We start from the raw sequence: 20,765 nt of genomic DNA, 5'->3' as shown, positions 1-20,765 counted from the left end.
AGAAAAAAATCAGGGACAACACTTGAGAGAGAGACCTTTATTATTTAAGTCGATTACCTACAATTTTAGAAATTCTATGAAAAGAAACAAGACTTTCATAATTATTATAAATGTTTAAATCATGTACACGTTATGTATTTGAATGTCCATTTCTTTGCCCCAGAAGGTCCGAGATTCCCTGATTCATGAGGCCACCTCTGAGATGTGGTGAATGTTGGACAGGGTGAGCTGTGCCTCTCGCGCCGGGTAGAAACGCCTGGAGCGAAGCCACAGCCTCCCGAACACTCCTGTGATCAGCAGTAGGACGACCAGCAGCCCCCCGAGAACAAAGGTCTCCACGGGAGGGACTCCGCCTGCATCTGAGGACAAAGGTTTACACGATTTACATAGGAACCAAGTATGCTTATCTAGAATCTTTAAGCTTTGAAGTTTTAAAAGCTAAAGCTTGAATATCCAGGTGAGTTACAGAGGTTACACAAAAGGTGAAAACATACTCAGATTAGGCTTTTCACTGTTGTTTAGTAGTCGTCTGATTGGTCCATAAGACACTGTATGGGACAGAGGGACGTCTCTCCGTGTCCTCATTAATCCATCTTCACTGGAACAGTTCTGTTTGGCAAAAAGATGAGTAAAGCATTAAAGAAAGAGAGGTCAGGCAGTGCACATTAAAAACGAGGACCCCTTTACCTACACGCTCATGTGGCTGTAAAACATTTCCAGACTCATGGGGGTCTATATTAAGGACATAAGCTGCACATATAGTAGGCCACTTGTCTGGACTAGCCTCTGACTGCCTGTAGGAGGAATGTGCTCACTCACAGGCTGGCACAGCCCCACGCTGCTGTGGCAGATCTGGACGTTGCAGTGGAGGAAGACGTTGGTGTAAGAGCCGCCGACAAACTTGAACATTTGTATCCTGAACGTGGCCTCCGGACCCTCACCGTTCTTCAGCACGCTCAGGGTCTGTTTGTTTGACAACACCGGGCAGCTACGGGGGGGAGACAAAGAAGTAGTCAGGGCGGCCTGGTGGTGGTAGTGAGATTTAAATCTATAATGAAATACTGTACTCTAAGGGAGCAGATCTCAGCTCATGTGATGAAGTGCAAAGCTAAGAAATAATGTCAATACTCTCTGAGTGAGAGACAGATTTGTTTGAGTATTTTCTTTTCCCCCTGGCATTTCATTGCCCCGCTGTTGCTAACAGTACCAAATACTGCCTGGTTGTCAAGGACATGCGCAGCTGTTGAACTGAAACGCATATGGCCTCTCAGACAGCAGTCACATGACCAGCCTCTGAGAGCTGTTGTCTGGCCCCGCTCTCTAAGCAACAAATTCTCTTATTTCAGATTTCAACAGAGCTCCCCTAAGAGGGCTTAGAGCTGTTTGCAAGAGTGGTGAAACAACAGGGCCAGAGAGCTTTCCATAAGCAGGTTTCAACATACCATCTATGAAATATCTTGTGCAAAATGGGAGTCTTGACCTATATATATTCTTACTTTGTTTAGTTTTTAGGTTTTGCCAGCATATACCTCCATTATGAAATGTGTTTTTTCCCCCCTTTTTGCTCTTATTACAAAATAAACATCTGTTTAAACTGTTCTGACCTGTCACTGATGAAGGTGTACTGGATGTTGCTGTAAGGATCGCTGGTTGGTGTCGCCCAGCACCTCTCTATCCGCAGCATCAGGTGAGCCGGTATCTACCAAACAGACGGACAGGGTTGGGTGTAAGTCAAGTCAGACAATTAATGCCCTTCCACACTGGGACACAAAATGATGATTCACAGTACGTAAACAACAGCTGTACAGAGAGGTTGTGACAACACTCAAATTACTGTCTGGTCACGGGTGGAGTGTTGGATTTCCAGCATCTCTTGGAACATCCTGCAGCATAACATATTGCTTAAGATCATGTAACACGCTTAACCTCATCCAAAAATAACTGTCAATAGTGAGTATACAGAATACATCATCTTATATTACAACTGATATCAAAACATTTGGCAAAAAATATTGTGATATTTGCTTTTTTCATCCAGTCCTTGCATTTATGACGTGCTTTTGAGGAGATTTCCATATATCAAGAATAAATTATGTATCGCGATGCAGCTTTAAAGTACTGCAATATTATTTTGAGGCCATGCCACCCAGCCCTAGCACAGCATACACAATGATCAGGTCAGTGTGAGGTGTAGGCATGAAGTTCAAATAAACACAGTAATTGACTTTGTCTGTGACGATTATTTACCATGAAAACTTTCACAAAGATGTCGTCATCCAGTGTCAGCGATGGCACAGTGGTCCATCTGTCCTCAAAGGCTTCATCCTTGTACAGCAACATTGACACCGAAAAGTTCCCGTCCTCTGTGTTCAGAGTGATGGTTCTGTAGAGAGAACGCGATTAAAGGAGGAATTAGATCTCGCTGTCGGCTCAGCAGTGAATCTGCATTATTTTATAAAGGAACACTTACTTGACATCAACTCTGATCATGTTTTCTCCGTTGGGTTGTTGGACCATGTAGTTGATGGGGTAGCGGCACACAAATGTTATGTTGATGTAATTTCTTGTTATGATGTCTGAATCATTGTTGTGTATAGTGTTTATGAACATGATGTGCGTATCATCTGATGCCTGAGGAGGGAAAGAAAAATATAAAAGTCAGTGGAAAAGGAATCAAGTAAGAGATGTTTTAATCTCTAAGTGCAATTCATTTCCGTAACTATTTATTTTCTATTAATTTTCTTTTCTTTTTTCGTTTTTAAAAGAAAATTAACTTTGTCCCCCAATTAAGACATAATAAATATGTGAACATTTGATTTTGACAGTTTCACAGAAAATTTTGTTTTCACCTCTGACAGAAAAAAAATCTTCTTGGCCTTCCATATAAACAACATAATAAACATATAATTATATATTAATGGGTTACCTGTATTTCTGGTTTGTAAAGCCCTCTGTTACTAAATGTTGATATGTGTTACATAAATTATCATTATTATTAAAAAAATCTGCAAGTAAATAATTACTTTCATTATCAAATTATCTGATTAACTGAATCTTTACTTAGTTTTTTTAGTTTACTACAATGTATGACAGAGAAAAGCAACAAATTGTAACATTTATAAACCTGAAACAATCAAAAGTTTGATATTTGTGCTTGAAAAATGTGTTAAATGAATAATTGATTATTAAAACACCTGCAGATTTAATTTCTTAATATCGACTATGCAATTAATTGACTAATTGTTGCAGCTCTACTTGACCTACAGCACAAAAGTCCAGGATAAAGGAGAGACAGTAAGTCCCCTGTATACAGTATGTGTGAATGTGGTCAGAGGGTAACATGACGTAATTTCCAGTTGTGAGAATCACAATAAAACACAACAGGAGGTTCCTTTACATAACCTCTCCCCCCCAGCTGTAACCTCTACAGCCATCATCCTCTCACACACTGTAAATGTGAGCGACGCTGCTCAATATTCAAGCGTTGGCAGCTGACGTAGGAGAAACCATAAAATGTGGACGGGTGAAAAGGTTGCAGCCAAAGTTTGTCTGGACTCCCGCTGAGCACAGATGGTGGCTTCTGTAGCCACTGAGCAGGATGAATTGCCACTCGAGACATCTTTTACAGCCTCTGGGTAAACACACCACCCCCGGACACTATGAGCACCACTGACACGTCTCAGCGAGCAGCAGGTCTTCATGACTGGCACTTGCACTTATCACTGTCTCACAAACCATCACTGAAACATGAGCAAGGACGCCATCATGTTTCAATAAAAATGGCTGACCTTAAACCCAACAATTTGTTCACCTCTCCTCTGACGGCCGGTTTAAAACGCTCAAAGTTCAAGGTGAAAGCAAGATTGACAGCTCTGGCATTCTTCTTCTTTAGCAACAGCCACCTAATCCGGAGCAGGCTTACTTTCCTCAGCCGCTATGAGCAAAAACCTTGTAAAAACTGCTGAGGTGGAGAACTGGGAGATTTCCTCCCAGTGGAAAGCTCTTTTAAACTTTGCTTGCTTTACAAGAAAAAAATAAATGCATTCCAAGCAAACAATTCAGGGACACTTGTGGAGCTGAAGTAGGGATTTAAACCTCGCCAAAGTTTAAATCCATGAGAGTGGCTGGATTAAGATAACAAGGGGGCTAGCTGGCCGATGATTTAAGGCCTTCCTATTCATTGAACATCGACAAATAATCATCATTTCCATGTAAATCCTGATAATTTAGAACTGCAAGGCCATTCAGGGTCCCCTTCCTGCTCTGAATAAGGTCCCGCGCTGTTGTAGGCAAAAGGAACAACGCCGCCCTTCTTTCTTGACATACACGCCACACCCCCTCCTTTCTTTTCTCTTCACTCCTTGTATGTATGTGCCTTTCTCTGTCCATCTTATTATACTTTGCTATGAGCTAATTCCACGTGAACACAGAGCCTCACAGTCCACATTTACGTCACAGATAGCTAGAAAAAAAAGTGTCAAGAGAGTCTGGTTTTATTCAAGCTATTTTTAGTGTTATTTAAAGTGATTCCATCGATGACGTTTAGTGCTTAAAAAGATCTTTGTGACTGTATTGTTGACCTTTTTTAATAAATCAATTAATGCAGGGTGAAAAGTGTGTGCAGGATTATTCTTTCATCGTGGATTTGGTTCTCTGCACCACAAAAAAAGCGATAAACCAAGTGGTGTGTGCGTTACCTTCAACTGTTATGTAAAGTGCCATAAACTGACTGAAGCAGCTTTCTTTTTTTAAGCAGTGAAAGGATCCTGATTGGGGGGCCAGTTCCCACAACAACCGCAGACATCGTAAAATAGCTGATTTATTATGATGGGGATCGTATGTTGTCAATATTGGTAGTTTGTCTTCATATCTTTTGTTCAGAGTTCTTCTCAATGTCTGAGTTCACGTGCAACGTTTGATTAGTTTGTCTCCCGCAGACACGTCCTGACTAACAAGTCCTCACTGACTTTAATGCAAATGTTGAGCAAAAGATCAAAGGTGATACCATTATGGTCCCGCAGTCGGAGAGGTTCGTCTTTATGCTGAAAACGTAGTCGTCTCCGACCTCGACGCCGCGGCACTCCGGGTCATTCAAATGCAAATCCCAAACCTAAACATGAAAAACACAATACAAGAAAAATCAATTGTAGGCAAAAGCGCACTGCAAACAATTTAGGATATCAGTGTGTGGGAATGTCAAAGCTTTCGAGTTTTGCTGGTGCTCACTTACATGAACTGGAGGCACTTTGTTGAGGAAAAAAGCGCTGGGAATAACAACCTCCATATGGTCGTTTGTACAGATGACAGTTTCATTGAGCTCTAACAGAAAGAAGACAAAACAGATTAAATCCAGCACAAAAAGGAGATTTTGATGATTTTTTTGGTCCTCTGTCATTTGTCCTATTAGACTCCAAACACATATATAATATATATATATATAATATATATATAAAACATACAAAATATAAAAGTCAGTGGTGGAAAGCAACATTCATTCAAGTACTTTCAAGTATTTAAAATGCATCCTCCTTTATGCTTCGGCTCCACTACATTTCCGTATACTTTTTACTCTACATCTTTTATCTGACTGCTAGAGTTACTTTGCAAAATAAGATTGCACACACAAAACACTTAAAATACCAAATAAAATACCAAATAGTACATCAAGTAGTTAAATTAGCTCCACGTTGACCAGCTACATTAAAATAAAAATTATGTTTAAAAAATGTAACGTGTAACTGAAGTCTGACAGGTTCATTCTGCTGCATGAGTACTTATACTCTTGATACTTTTTACCTTGCGTTTAGTAAGACTTTGAATAATTTATAATTGTATTGTATTTTGTAACCTATTTTAAATGCATAATACCATATTTGACTGCAGCTGATGTGAGAGAAACTGGCAACACCTCAAGAAATGTTTTACTCGACTCCAAGTATTGAGAGAACACTGCAAAGCTCTAGCAAACACGTTAAACCAACAATTGTCAATATGAAAAATCTCTCTCTAATGACTCCTTTAAAAATCAGTTACTTTGACACTTGACCTTTGATTCCTGCTTGTGTGATGTGAGGTGTGAGCTCACCCTCCTCCTCAGGCTCCAGATACACTGCCGAGGTGACCATCCTCATGGTGAACAGTAACCAGGCAAAAACCAAACTGGCAGGTGCCATCTTCCAAGGACTCTCCCTCCGGTTTCTCTCAGCTCAGCCACTCCACTACCACTACCCCTTGGCCCTTTCCCCCTGAAACTCTGTGAATCTCCCGGGGAACTCGCTGTCACCACAAGACGTAGTACCCCTCTTCTTACTCCAACCCTCGAAACACGGCTCTAATGAACTGGGAGCCTCCCTCTGGCCTTAAAACACCAGCTTGAATGATGTCCCCACCAACAATGAAATTCCGCACATGAATAGAGGGAACTGAGGGGAGTCCAAGGTAACACGTATGTTACCGCCTACTGCGGTGATGTCCTCTTAGTAAACATCTTACAACTGTTTCTTACTACAGGGAGCAACAAGAAGGCTGGTAACCATGTAAAGAGGAACAACAGAGCTGGGCTGGCCCTCTTTGTTGTCTACATCTTTTGTCTGGACATTTTAAAATCTTTACTGGTGCGGGAATCCCAGTCAGTCAGGCGAATAGAAAGTCATTACGAGTCAAGGGCAATTCAGACACCATGCCAAAGACCTGTGAGTGTACGTGTGTGGTGGAACAGACCATAAAATACTTCAGCATGCAAACACAAGGAAGGAAAGATTATTTTGATCACGTTTAAGAAAGCTTTGAAAAAGAAGAACTGGACTAAAGCAGCAACATATCTGCTAAAATTGTCCAGACAGTCTGTGAGTGGCAATATAAGAGAAAGATTAGACCGTTTTCACTCTTTTATGAGTTTAATTTACAAGATTAGTTTCCAAGACACTGAATCTTGTGCTGTTTTTGTCTTGCAAATAAGACAGGCGTAATGTGTTAGGCTGAATTGTCTGGCATTGTTTTAGCAGACAAATAGCTTAAAGAAGATTGTCTGCTGGACCAAAATCCCTCACTTCTGTTGTAAAGGTCAATAGCCTCCTTCCTGCTTCCATTTTTACTACACAGAAAATAAACCACAAGAAAAGCACCGGACAAAAAGAGCTGGTCATAACGGGCCGACACCCTCTGGCCATCGACAGTCGTTTATTTCCTGACTGCTGTGAGAATCCTTCAATCACAATCTGAAGTCCTCCATTTCCATCCGTCTTAACTTACAGTGAAGTCGTGTATAAATGCAAATACTTATTATTCGATTAACACAAGCAACATTACTGTACAAATGTGATCATCAAACATTTACTTGGTAGTTATTGAATCAGTTACATCCATGACGACAAGTGAGCCAATTACACAAATATTTAAAAGAGATTAAAAATGAAATACAATTAAGAAACATGTCGCAGTCCGTCGTCAGTGATCTGCTAAAATATCTTTTTGGGAATGCATTCGATAACTTTAAGATGTCTGTATAAAAAGTTAAATGTGCAAAATCAGTATTTCTACAACCACTGTGTAAAGAGTGAGCTCTCTTTGCCTGTGTATCTTCAGCAGGTGTATCCAGGTGTTACTCCAGATGTTCTGTGTCTTCAGTAAACAGATCAGCCAGGTCGGCTACTGTCAGTACGGCTGCCTCCGAGTGCTTCATGGTGGTGCTGGTGTGACTAGAATTAAAAAATCAGATTTTATCAGTCCTTTCAGCCACCTGAATCACTTGGTTTTAAATACTTAGTATTCTGTGACTCTCACCTTTTCTCTGCTGTCTTCAGCATTGCCTGCATCCTCTCTTCAATAGTGGATTTGATTAAAAATCTGTGAACAAATGTTGGCCTGGTGGACAGAGAAAAACACACATATTACACCCAATGTACAAAAATTTTCATCTAGGGTAGGCTTTTTCTGATAAAGGAGAATTATTTAAACCATTGCAACACTCGTTACCTGCAGGTGGCTCAGATTAACAATAGCAGCAATTATTACTGTAATTACATATAGATCAAAATATCTACACATGTATATTTGCAGATCTAAAATGCTGTTGTCTATTGACAGATTTAACTCCCCGCTTCTTACTTGGTCTGGCCGATCCGGTGCACTCTGCCGATGGCCTGGAGCTCGTGAGCAGGGTTGAGGATCGGCTCCACCAGCAGCACGTGAGTCGCTTCGATGATGTTCAGACCGTTGGACCCGGTGTGGAGAGGAAGGAGGAGGATGTTGATCTTTTCTTCGTATTTGAAGGAACACAGATTCTCCTGGAAAATTCAAGTCAATGATCTAGTTACAATCACACAAGTCAAAGGATATCTTCATTTTTGGCTTGTGGACCCCTGAAACCAATCTGAGATCAAAAAGTGCAATAATGTTCTGCCAAAAATCTCTTAAACCAAAAATATGCTCATGGTAATGTTGTGTTTGGACAAAGAAGAGGGGAAATGTTTCAAATGAAAATTCAAACCTGGAATTTGTGAATCCCGTTGATTTGAGAGAACTCCATGTTGTTGTCAAACAAGGCCTTCGCAATGATGTCCAGGACGCTCAGCCACTGTGCACGAAAACAAACTGGGTCAGATCCAAACTCGATATCGTCAATATAAATCTCACAGAGCGGGGATGGTTTACAGTTACCGTGGAGAAGACGAGACACTTGGCTCCGGGGTCAGTCACTTGAATCTTCTTCAGCGTTCTCACTACTGCTTCCACTTTGGTAGAGTGGCTTCCCTGACAACCACAGGAGGAGGAAAATTAGACTCACGTGTTTAAATTAATGAATATGGGCCAAATTAAGCTGTGTTAAATTATAATTACATACATTATAAGGCATGAATCAAATATATAACCCCACCAGGTGAGCAACAAAATACATCTAACAGCATCTGGATCTAGTCACAGCTAACATAAGAAAAATAAATCCAGATCTGAGGCAGAGTGCTGCTGACCGACCTTGACAGGTATGTCCTGGTCCTGGCTGGACGACTGGGTGGTGAACACGTAGGAGATCTCAGTGTGCGACGTGGTCTGCCTACAGATGGCACATTTGATGGCTCGCCGCCTCGAGCCCACGCTGTACTGCTCCACAATGATGGCGATGCACTCGTTACAGAAGCAGTGGCCACAGGTCAGCACTGCCCACTGGAAAAGAGAGTTAGACGAGACGATCAGAACAGGCCGAGTCCAGGCCGGGAACATTATCATTTTATTTGCAGAGTACATTTCTTAACATAGCGACAAAATGCTTAAAGAGACAGAGAGACAATGATACAATTGAACTGTAAATAATCAATTGAAATCATTCAAATCAGTTAACAGTCAGCTTAAAAAGCGTAAGACAGTCACATCTGTAAGTAGTAAAGATGTTTCACATATAAATACAATCTCTGAGATGATTTAAAATCTACCACCATCTTAACAACACTCACCTCCTGTCCCAGGGGCCGGGCACAGATGGGACATGGCTCTGGGTTCAGCCCTCCAGTTGACTTGTCCTGGGACTGGAACAAATGAATTTACTTTATTTAGATTGAGATCACACCACACAGTTTAAGATAAAGTCTCTGAAGGAAGTAGGAAACAATTTGTGCTGTTTAGTTACTATAAAACATAAACTACCTTCTCCAGATTTGTGAGGTACAGAAACTGGCCGAGCTTCTTCTGGAGTTGAGACTTGGCCACCGCCTGGTCGTTCAGAAGCTTCACTCTGTTCTGCTCCACCTGCAGGCAAAGCAACCGGGGCAGAGGTCAGGAATGCAATAAAAATAGTTAAGGCAGAATATTACATCCTGGGAAACTTTCACCAACAAAAACAAAACAATTGTGCCCAACACTCGGTGAGAGTCAGGCTGCTTTCTCTCAAATTTTCTCTTGGTTTTGTGGCATTACGTTATTAAAGAGCATAAACGAAACACCTTGTTCATATCCTCCTTATTACGAGAGTCTTATCTGTCGCTCTGCTTCTCTGCTAAGCATGTCTGTGATTCTCAGTAGATCGGAGCCGTAGAGCGAGGGGAGATTTTCCACAAGTTAATCGATCGTGGATGGCGTTGTTTTATTGTCTGTAACTCACCTCATGAGGCTCGATGATGTGCAGCAGTTTGGGCTTTGGTTCATCGGGCAGACGCACACGTAGTCTCTCAGTGGCCATACCCAGTTCATCGATGGCTGACACGTGATTCCTAAGCACCATCCAGTACTCATGCAGCACCTGAGAAGGGACAGAGGAAGCTTTCACTACAGAACAATGTTTCTCTAGTTTAAAATCAGCACTTAAAACAGTTACACAATACAGAGGAGGATGTACAGATTTTTTAATTGCTGGAAAGGATTCTGTTGTTTCCCGAACTCTTCATCTTCAAGCACAACCTTTCTAAAAAGCCACAGATGGGTTCAAAGTGTGTGTACAGACCTTGTACTCCTTCTTCCAGTTCTCAAACAGCTCCATGAAAGTGTTGCCCTCCTCCACCAGCTCCGGGTCCATGCGCTTCCATTTGGCGAAGGACAGGATGGCTTTCAGCGTGCGCTCAGTCTCACTGGCTGCCCACAGACCTCGGCTGGTGGTGGGGAGACGGTCGTCCACCAGCCCGTCTTCATCCTCGATCATTTCTTCAAAGATGGCCGTCTGACCTTTCACCCTGTCAGGGAAATGTTCTCATTAATCAGCAACTCAGTTTTCATGCAATTTGAGTGATAGTCGGGTGCGAAACGTAGCTCTACTTACGTGTGAGAAAACAGCTTGGACTCATAATCTGTGAAAAGTTCATCCGCTTTGCAAAAAACGCAACTAGGATATGACATGAGAGGAATATTAGCTACAACAAAAATTAAGTTAAACTGTCCAAATTTTAAAAGCAGATTTTCACATTTCTGAGGTTACAATAAGAGAAAATTTGGCCTGAAATCAAGCTTGATGTCTTACTTATTGAGCGGCAGTCTCATAGGCCTGAGGTGACAGACGGTGGCCTCGTCGATCACTTTCTGTGAAGCCGGGCCTTCAAGACTCTTCACCGCGTCTTGAACCGTCTTTTGGGATTTCATCAGATCTTGCATTTGGGATGTGAGTATGAATTGCAGACCACAGGCATCACGGAACCTGCAGGAGGTCGCATTTGCTTTTAACACATTTGCGTTGTGATTAACTATTGTCCTATTTTTTTTTTATTTAATAATTTGTTTACTTGTCTGCCATGGAGAGCTTGTGTGCTTGTTGTTTGTAGCTGGATGTCAGCTCGTTCTTGACGCGGGACACCAGATCGTCGTCATTGGAGCACCGGATCGCCTTCTGGATGACATCCAGCCACCAGGGAGAGTTCAGCTTGACCTGGAGGAAGAAGTTAATCATGTTAAGTTTCCTTTCTGATTGAATACAATCTGATCTTTAAGAGTTGATAAATGAAGAAAAAATGTTTTTGGTTCTGTCTTTAAAAAAAGGGTTTGAACTTTTAATATTAACAACAAGTGCTTCCATAAAAGAAATTCCATTCGAACGTAGCAAAATTAGAGCAATTTAACTGCTAATTACTGCAGTCTGGGGACACAACTGGATATTCTGATCTTGGGAGCCACACTCAAGTTTAAATTCAGGTTTATGCTTGGTATTAAGTTTTTGTTAAAAGTCATCTCCCAATATATATGCATACAAACAATGATACTAAACAGCATAGCAGTAAACATCCTACTATATTTCAATTTGGCAGATTATCTGTTATAATACGAATCAGAATTTGCCTAACAGTAGATGTAAGAGGAGTTCTCACTTTGCGTTTCAGCTCCTTGATATTCTGTAGCACCGGCTGCAGACTCTGGAGAGCGTCGGCTACCTCAGAGTCGTATTTGGTCATGTAGTGCTGTCGAAGCTGCTCCGCCTGCACAGACACAAAGACGAGTGAAAGAAAACTGCAGCTGCCATTCTTCCCACATCTTCTTCTTCAACACATCAAATTCAAGAACTTTTCAATGACTGTCCGGGCTCAATTACCTCATCACTCAGTCGGTCGTCTCTCAGCGTAGGAGGTATCCCAGAATGCTTTGCACTCAGCAGTTCCATCAAATTGTGGGTAGCATGAAGCCTCTGTTTTAATGCAACAGTAAAAAAGACAGAGTAATCAGAAATGTTTATATTAACTCACAGTATCTAACTATGGTAAGAGAAAAAAAAGGAAATCTGACGTGCATCTTGACTCAATGTCAGTATAGTTAAAAAGGCAACTGTATTTGAACCTAATTCAATTTAAATCTAATGCTGTTGGCTGTTTCTTGACAGATGGAGGCTGTCTGAGAAATGAGACCCTTCATATGTTAATTACCACAAAGACATGAATGGGATGAGGCTGTATACCTGTAATGAATCAGTTTTCAGTCTGCCTTTGTGCTCCTCTGATGAACGAAGCACTTCTCTATACAGCTCTACTGCGTCTGCAAACTCATCTGCAGGTGTCGAAAGAACCGTTGATGATTAGTGACACTCAATATGTCCGCCACATATGGAGCTAATGAGGCGTGCTATACAAACCGACCCCAGCACTCTCAAGACACATATACACATATATCTCCTTTCTGAAACAAATCATCTCGGTACAAAAAAGTGTTGGGGGACACAAAGATGAGATCGGGGCTTGAGTTTTGTGTGAACTGATTCCCATGGGAAACTGGGAGCAGATGAAGCACGAGGACAGAAGTGGGGATTTATACCTCTGATGATGTGGATTCCAGCCAGGCCATTGAGTGCGCACACCAATTGTCTGTGAGCTTCTTCACACTCCACTCGACATTTCTTCTGCAGGGACTTCAGGAGCTCTTCCATCGTCATGGTGCTGGGGAGGGGGAGGCACGGCAGATAAAACCACTCAACAAAACCCTCCAATGCAAATGACACAGAATGGGTCATCTTTAAATAAACACAAATAGACACTATATAATTGACAAAAAGGTTGCTGCAGTCTATTACCGCAACTATTTAGTCGAGCAAGATTGCTAATTAACCGCTGCAGCTTGCAGCTGCCTTCAGATAAAGACCTCTCCTCTTGTCTACGAGCAGCTTGAGAACATTAAGTGTCATCTACCTTTTCTGCAGAGGCAGGAACTCCCCCCTCACAGCCTGTGGATGGCAGCAAGCTTGGCGCAGCCTCAGCAGCGGGTACAGGATGGTGTTGACGGTGCGGCGGTCGAGGCTGCCGAGTTTGAGGCTCCAGTCGGAGATCTTCCTGAGTTTGACCAGAGCGTCCTGGGAGCAGACCTCGTGCTGACGGTGGTAGAAGTGACCCTCGACAGGGGAGAAGTGCAGCCAGTGCACCTCCTCTGTCTGTGGGGGAATCTGGATCTGGAAGGCAAAGACAAGATCATCAAACACACCTCAACTACAACATTAAGTCAATTTAATTGTCTATTAGAGATTCTTTAAAAATTGTTTTCAAAGTTTTGTAACTGAGAATCAAATAGTCACAAATTTACCTGATCAATGACATCTTTTTTCGCTGATCGCCACAATAATTGAGCAATAACGTAGTAAAGAGGCTCCGTGTTTCCACGTCGATACGGACGATAGAGCAGCTGCTCCCACCAGTGTTTTACCCAGTACGGGTCAACTCCCAGGAAAAGTACAAGGCCATACAGATCTGTACACAAAACAATATCAATTCAGAGGAACGTAAACACTTGCGTTTTTCAAGTGGTGTTATTGTTGTCGCTGCTGCTGCAAAGACAACCAGATTGGAGGGGGAATCATCAAAATGATATCGCAATCTATTTAATCACAATTACAATGCACAATCTAACTTGCCTTCTTTTTCTCAATTTTGAAATGGCCTGTAGACCATAGTCACACTTTAATTATTTAAAATTACTCCATTTGCAACATTACAACACAATACTGTAATAATTAAAATAATTCACAAGCTCCTCATCCACCGTGTTAGTAGCTATAACTCCCTTTGCATTATTTACTATTGATATTTTACTATTCAGAACGGATGTAAGAGGACACTGAATACCATCATCTCTTCGATTCGCAAACATTCATTCAAGGCTTGCTTTGATACTTGGGTATTACGCAATCCTTTTTTTTGTTATTACCTTCCAAGCCTCTCTGGACAGGAGTGCCACTGACACACCAGCGGTTGACAGATGCAAGACGTAGTGCCATCTCTGCAGCCTGACAGAAAAATAAAAGGGAGCATAAATAACTCTGTGGACAGGATCAATAAAGTATTACAGACTATAGAAATAAGGTTATACAGACAGTAACTACCCATCCAACAAAACCTACAGGTACTTATTTTGGACTGACCTTCGCAGTGGGACACTCGACCATCTGAGCCTCGTCCAGACAGATCCGCCACCACTCCACAGCCACCAGAGGACTTGGTATGGCCATGTAACGCTTCTGGTTGCGGAAGCGGCGTCCGTCCTTGCTGTTACTGTGGGGAATGTCAACGTAGTTGAGCTCTGACCGCAGCACGTCGTAGGTGGTGATGACCACGTCCTGCTCAGCGAGCATATGAGGCTGGATGAATCCGTGTTTCTTCACACCCTGATAAACCTGAGACGGAGAGGTCAAATTAATTAGCGAAGTACTTTGAGCTTTACAGTTTTGTCAGTGAGTGGTTTTTGGAAGAGCTTGAGAATGCTAATTAAAATGTAAGGGACCCATAATTGATAAGAGAAGTTTGTAGGCGCATTAATGAAGAACAAAAGTCAAGTGTGCCTCAGAGGTCTCTTCAACATTTATAATTCTTATTCTGTCTTGGAATTGACTGTGTGTAAAGACACAACAGCTGCAGCAGATGGAGCGTAAACGCAGCACAGCTAATTTCTGTTGAATTATCGTAGAAGTGTGAGATGGTAACATGTAACATTTCTACCCTGTGGATAAAAGAACATCTACATCCATCTACTTTCTCACCAGCACTCGCAGTGAGGAGGACCTGATGTGCCGGTTGATCTCCTCCACCCACTGGTGGCAGATGGAGCTCGGGGAGATGATGAGGGTGGCGCCGGTGGAGACGGGTTTCATGGCGACCAGGCAGTGAGGGCAGTAGAAAGGTGTCGTTTCAAGGCTTTCTTCTTTGTAGTTTACACAGTCTGCATGCTGCCACAGCTGGCAGTTCATACACTGCACGCGAGCCTTGTAGTCAACAATACCCAGTTCACCACAGATACACTCAAAGCGGTAATCCGGGGTGTTGAAAGGGAAAACAGACGCTCTGGTGGGTGTTTCCGTCTCCTCGTGCGAGTCAAGCTGAGGAGCTTCTTCAGGTAGATCAACCCGTCTGGAAATGTCCTGTGTGTCTGACTTATCCTGAGACGTCTGTGAGGCTGTCGTGGACGTATCCAGCATGTCGTCTGACTGATCTGCTCTCTCGTTCAGACTTTCATCCCACTGCTTCTTTGTTTCCGTTTCCTTCTGTGCCAGACACTCAGATGTAGGAGAGTACAGATCCATTTGATCTTCTGTCAGAGAGTTTTGCAGAGCTGCTTCTGCCTTCTCTTTAGCTCGTCTCTGAAACATCTTCCTGGGCGTGCTCTCTGTGCTTTTATAAGTCTAGAAAAAAATAAAAAATCAGACACAATTATATAATACAACCAAGTAATATTTGTCACACAAAACATTCATATTTGAAGCTCTTTATTCTTACAGTCTTGGATGCTCCTGCTAGCATCTTCTTTGTCTCTTTGTATTTCTTTCCCAGCTTAAACGACCCTGCCAAGCCTCGACCTTTGACCCGATCAACCAGCCCCTCATCTATCAGCTTCACCAGGGTCTTCTTGATGTGGTTACGGTTCTTTAAGAGGTCATAACCATAAGTGGCACGGATGTAGGTGAAGATGGCGTTGACGGAGGCCCCTTTGCCAGTTCTCATCTCCTTGATTGCAGTGAGGAGCATGACTCGCACAGCTGCACAGAAAAAATCTCAATCAAACTGCAGTGGCAATAAAAGCTGCGATGTGTGAAAGGATTGTGAGTGACATACTTGGGTATGATGCTTTTATTTTCGGCTGCACTTCGGTCTTGCAGCGGTTAACTTTCTGTCTTTCAAGGGGAGGAGGAGGTACGAAGAAATTTACAGATTTTCCCTGCAAGAACCAAAGAGATTTTACATTTTTACAGGTTAGCTGGTGCCTTCTATAAGGAGCATGTTAAAATATAATTTTTTTTTAAAATGTCCAATATTATTCAAATATTTCTATAACTGCTGCTGAGTTTTGAGGATATAGAGATGTCTGCCTTAGCTTGAATATAATGGAACTAGGTGGCACTCAAAGTGGCAAAAAGATATATTTGAATGAAGAAATCATGACTTTACTCATAAAACAAGTTACTCAAAATAATACAAATAAATAGCACCGCAAGTTAAGTTAAAGTTGATATTCTGTCTTTTAAACTGTTGCTGCCTGCTGATCCTCACCACAGGCAGGGTGAGGGTCTCCTGCGCCAGGCCCTGTCGAGTGTGAAACAGGATAAGAGCCAGAACTTCCACCGTCTTTCCCAGCCCCATTTCATCAGCCAGGATCCCACCAGGCCACTCCACACCCGCCAGGGGAAATTCTCGGATTAAGCTGAAAATAAAAAAAATAAAAATACTTCCATGTTGGTTCGGTTTGATGTGTTGAGTTATTGAGATACAAGTTTATGACATCTCTGCCGTTGACCCACCACAGTGGTGGTAATGTTATTTTTTTTATGTTTGGGCACCTTATATAAATCTATCCATCCCTTTTGCTCAGTGATGGCAGCAAAGAGTTTAGATCTTTCTAGGTAGCTAGAACTGTTAGTAAAACAGAAATATGTTTTTGTGATTTAAGTGACTTGACCTGTTACTGTGAGGGGATTCAATTTCTTACCAGCCAGTAAAAGGGTTATAGAACAACTTCTTTCCACACAAGGTGATCATCTCCCTCCACAGGAAATGCAGCATTTGTTCTGCAAAGACATAGGAATTATTGACAATCTTAACAGTCCTCATTGTTCTAATGAGCCTCTAATGGGCCTTTTCCACAACAGAAGCTTAATAACCTGTAACATAGAGGTTGCTTTTACATAATAGTCCTCTTTAACTAGACAATAATTATTATAACCATCAGTCAAGAGTGCAGTAAAGAATCAGGGTGGCAATGTTCAGTGTACCAGACCAAAAGTGAGTACCTTTAGGTGAAGTGTTCCTGAATTTCTCCCTCCTCAGCATCCAGTTGACAGCCTGGCTCTGATAGGGTCTGAGAACAGGAATAAGAGCTTTGTGCTGGACGTCGTAGGTCACCTCCCGGTTCTCTCTCTGGTGCTGATGTCTGACGTAGTCGTAGAGTTCCTCGACATTTTGCCTCTCCAGGTCGGTGTCACATTCCTCCTCATCATTCTCTACAACTTCTACATGAAAAACACAGCAGAGAAATCTTATTTTTCCAGACAGAATGTTGCGTATTATAATTACTGTTTAGGATTATACTCGCTTCAAGCCTCACACTGCTTTACATGAATTTAATGGTGAGGCAGTCGTGGTATTTGATGACTTGGATCAAAGCATGCATTAAAGCAGACACTTACCGGGGATAATAAAATCGTAGAAATACTCCATTAACTTCTGCATGAGTTGATTTGCTTTCTTCATCCGAGCATTACCCTCACTGAGGAACTCGGGCTTCCCGAGCCCTGTTTCCAGCAAGTAAATCCCCACCTGCCAGACACACAAAGACAACAGCTGTTGGAGGGAAGAACTTTGACTGTTCGCCAACATAAGGAGCAGGTATGAAGGTTTTCTTCATTCCAAACAAAGACTATGACAGTGGATTTGACTGTTTAAGGCTTTGGCTCCCAATGATGTTTACTGCTTCAGTGCACTGATATAATTTAAGATAATTATGTTGATTGATAAACTTTAAAATATCCTGCTACTGTTACATATCTTTGTAACAGGGTGTATGATAGCCACATATATGCAGATATTGTGTGTATATTGGCAGATATATTGATATCTAAATTTTTTACTTCCCAATATCAGCATTGACCCCAAATATCAAGTATTAGTTGGGCTCTAATCTCATTCTCTTTTCTTTTAAATATCTTCTATCTCATATATCTCATACCTTGACTGACTCCCCGTTAACCTGGTGGCAGAGCTGCACCACCCTCCTCTTCTGCAGCCAGTCGAAGTCTTCCAGTGGGATCACACTGAGGCTGTACTCCGCTGTACAAGTGTCCTCATCAGGCCGCCACTGCAGTCCTGAACTCTCATCACAGCTGCTGTAACTGACGCAGAGCTGCTCACCCATCCTGTGGAGGATGAAAGCTCTCTGTTCACAGTCAGATGGGATCCAAGCCGGCCGGATGCTGAACTCCCCAATGAGCGCCTTCCAGATGTGGACCAGCTTCAAAGCTGGCTCCACGGTGAGGGCCAGGGAGGCTGAAGCAGAGACGCCATCTGACGACGTACCAGGGAGTTCCTCTGTAAACCGGACAGTGCTGGTACAGGGCGCCTCTGTGAAGTCCTCGGTGGTCGAGAGCAAGGTGCTACTGGGAGTCGGGTCTACAGGAAGAACAGAGGAGGTTGGTATCTGGTCATCTTCCTGGATCGTCTCGTTCTTGCGGTCGTCCAGCATGTTCCAGTTCAACCTCTTCTTGTCTTCCTCGTCCACCCTCACAGGAGGGGCCCTCTTTCTTCGGCTACTCATGGTTAAACTCTGCACAAAAAGCAAATAAAGTGTTAATTACTAAAATATTTTAGTTTCTGTCTAAGGGCTAAGTCATGAGGACAATATATGATTCATAATTGAAAATGATTATCACAAAATGTTCCAATATTAACAAACCAACACCAGCCCTTTCTACATATATCTAACCTTCAACCTGTCGGTTTTTTGTGGCTTTGATGGTTATTTTCCTACATTGTTTACATGTATACACTGTATACTATGGTCCACACCTGCTCAATTTGGAAAGTGTCTGTGGATGACTTTTGTTGTGAATTGGCACTATACAAATAAAGATTGATTTTTTTGATTGATTGATACTATGGGTCGACAGATTACCCGCCTGGCCAATTATCTGATCTGATGTTCGGTGTTTTTCTGATTTTGAAAGTCAGTGTTTTCTCCTCTCTCACCTTTTTTAAATCAAGGCTGAAGACCTTTTTGTTTGCCACATCCTTTCATTGAGGCAATTTCAAGGCTTTGAACTGCACTGTGACTTTTATTCTTTCTTGTCTCTTTTAAACTTATTCTACTTTAGCTTACTTTTCTATTTCTTAACTTGTTTTTAATGTTTTGCTTCTTGATGTCTTCCTACTTGTTTTTAATGTATTTTAAACGCAATTTTTTAAATGTCTTTTAATGTAATGTTATGCCCCCGTAAAGCAATTTGAGTTGCCTTGTGTCTGAATTGTGCTACATACAAATAAACTTGCCTCGCCTAATGAAAATGTGCTAAAATGAGTGCAGCATGCGATCTGGAAAGTAACTAGTAACTACAATCACAAATCATAATCAAATAAAGAAGAGTAAGAAGTACAATATTCGCCTCCAAAATGAAGCTGACTGGAAGAATTAAATAATGTAGTCAAAGTAGTAAAGAAGAAGTAGTAAAGTGTTCTTGTGTGTGAATAACAGATATCCCACAAGGCAAAGTAACTATTTCACCACATGCTTGTTCACTTGTTGTGTATTTTATGTACATGAGTTAACAGAAGGTGGAGCAGCTAACTTCTTTCACTTCACATCTCATCTTCTGTATTAATCAGGTACCAAATCTCTCAGTAAAGCGACTGCTAGCTAGCTAACGAGTGTGTTAGTTCATTTTTGGCTAACATAACACCGTTTTTAAGTACACTAATTAGTTTAGATTAAGCTTTAATCCGAGAAAACTGCCAGCGGGTGTTCAGTGCATGAACCCTGTTACAAAATGAGAACACTTTGAGGCTGTGCGGCTGCGTAATTTTATCGTCTGACTGTAAACAAGCGAATAAAAACAAGCACATTTACTCTCCGAGCCTCCCACAAAGCGCTCCGGCTTCTATCGCTGCACCCGAAGTCGTTTCACGTCCCAGCAGCGCCACATAATCCGCCTAACATGCACCAAAACACACGTTTACCGACCCCAAATAATACATTCATGCCCCAATGTTGCTGTACGCCATTTTTAAATGCAGGAAGTGACGTCAGGTCTGGGGGACAACGCACGTCACGCCTTTTCCGGTTTCCAGCACGGGATCTTATTTCAGAATAAACTTCAGCGCTGTAGTGGATGAGATGTGGATGGAGAGAGAGATAGTTTCTGATCCCGTTTGATTTGTGTCATGAATTTCATATATGATATTTGTTAATTTAAAAGATAATTTTTCAACTTGAGAAAGTCGCAAAGTTTTTCTGAAATAAGATCCCACCGGAAGTGGCGTAACTCCGGCACTACTCGCGCTTTACCACTGCCACTAAAATAAAAATTACTCACTAATTTTAATTGTGGACTGATACTATATCAATATGTTATAATTAGCATTATTTTATAACAATATTTTTGTATTAGTATTTCTTAAATTATCGTATTTTTCTGATTCAATTTTGTTTGTTTTGATTAAATAATATTTCTCGTTTTTTGTTATCCCTTTCTGATAAGCTATTGAAAGAGTTTAATTACTTTAAGACAGATTAATTACTTTAAAAATACATTTTGCAATATTTTTGATGCAAAGTGAAGTATGCCTTAATCAGCACTTTACAAGCTTTGCTGTCATTGCAACTTTAAACTGTTAAATTAAAAA

At 41.7% G+C, this 20,765-nt stretch overlaps 2 protein-coding genes across 3 annotated transcripts; both read right to left on the bottom strand.

Annotated features, from left to right (window-relative positions):
- Positions 1-22: 22 nt before the first annotated feature.
- Positions 23-6,668, bottom strand: LOC311274239 (pancreatic secretory granule membrane major glycoprotein GP2). Its single transcript, XM_084381758.1, has 9 exons — positions 6,086-6,668; positions 5,231-5,319; positions 5,006-5,110; positions 2,471-2,631; positions 2,248-2,383; positions 1,605-1,699; positions 820-988; positions 495-609; positions 23-359 (listed from the first exon to the last, which is right to left on the bottom strand). Exons 1-9 carry the CDS (start codon positions 6,171-6,173, stop codon positions 184-186), a joined length of 1,134 nt encoding a protein of 377 aa, XP_084237884.1. The 5' UTR covers positions 6,174-6,668; the 3' UTR covers positions 23-183.
- Positions 6,669-7,136: 468 nt separating this feature from the next.
- On the bottom strand, positions 7,137-20,134 carry shprh (SNF2 histone linker PHD RING helicase). 2 transcript variants are annotated; one of them, XM_084381757.1, is made up of 30 exons: positions 19,984-20,134; positions 18,100-18,693; positions 17,561-17,690; positions 17,165-17,383; positions 16,864-16,942; positions 16,428-16,578; positions 15,993-16,095; positions 15,657-15,916; positions 14,924-15,562; positions 14,309-14,560; positions 14,095-14,173; positions 13,474-13,637; positions 13,086-13,342; positions 12,715-12,836; positions 12,362-12,450; positions 12,002-12,094; positions 11,781-11,888; positions 11,202-11,344; positions 10,943-11,116; positions 10,745-10,807; positions 10,433-10,658; positions 10,094-10,231; positions 9,640-9,741; positions 9,450-9,521; positions 8,974-9,162; positions 8,659-8,751; positions 8,489-8,575; positions 8,107-8,285; positions 7,783-7,863; positions 7,137-7,697 (listed from the first exon to the last, which is right to left on the bottom strand). In XM_084381757.1, exons 2-30 carry the CDS (start codon positions 18,682-18,684, stop codon positions 7,601-7,603), a joined length of 4,974 nt encoding a protein of 1,657 aa, XP_084237883.1. In that variant the 5' UTR covers positions 18,685-18,693; positions 19,984-20,134; the 3' UTR covers positions 7,137-7,600. The 2 variants fall into 2 exon arrangements, with proteins under 2 accessions (XP_084237883.1, XP_084237882.1); XM_084381756.1 differs by having other exon boundaries at positions 19,990-20,134.
- Positions 20,135-20,765: the final 631 nt, after the last annotated feature.

Source organism: Pagrus pagrus (assembly GCF_965226575.1).
Source record: "Pagrus pagrus genome assembly, chromosome: 18".
NCBI classification, from domain to species: Eukaryota; Metazoa; Chordata; class Actinopteri; order Spariformes; family Sparidae; genus Pagrus; species Pagrus pagrus.
This window is presented reverse-complemented; position numbering and strand designations above follow the sequence as displayed.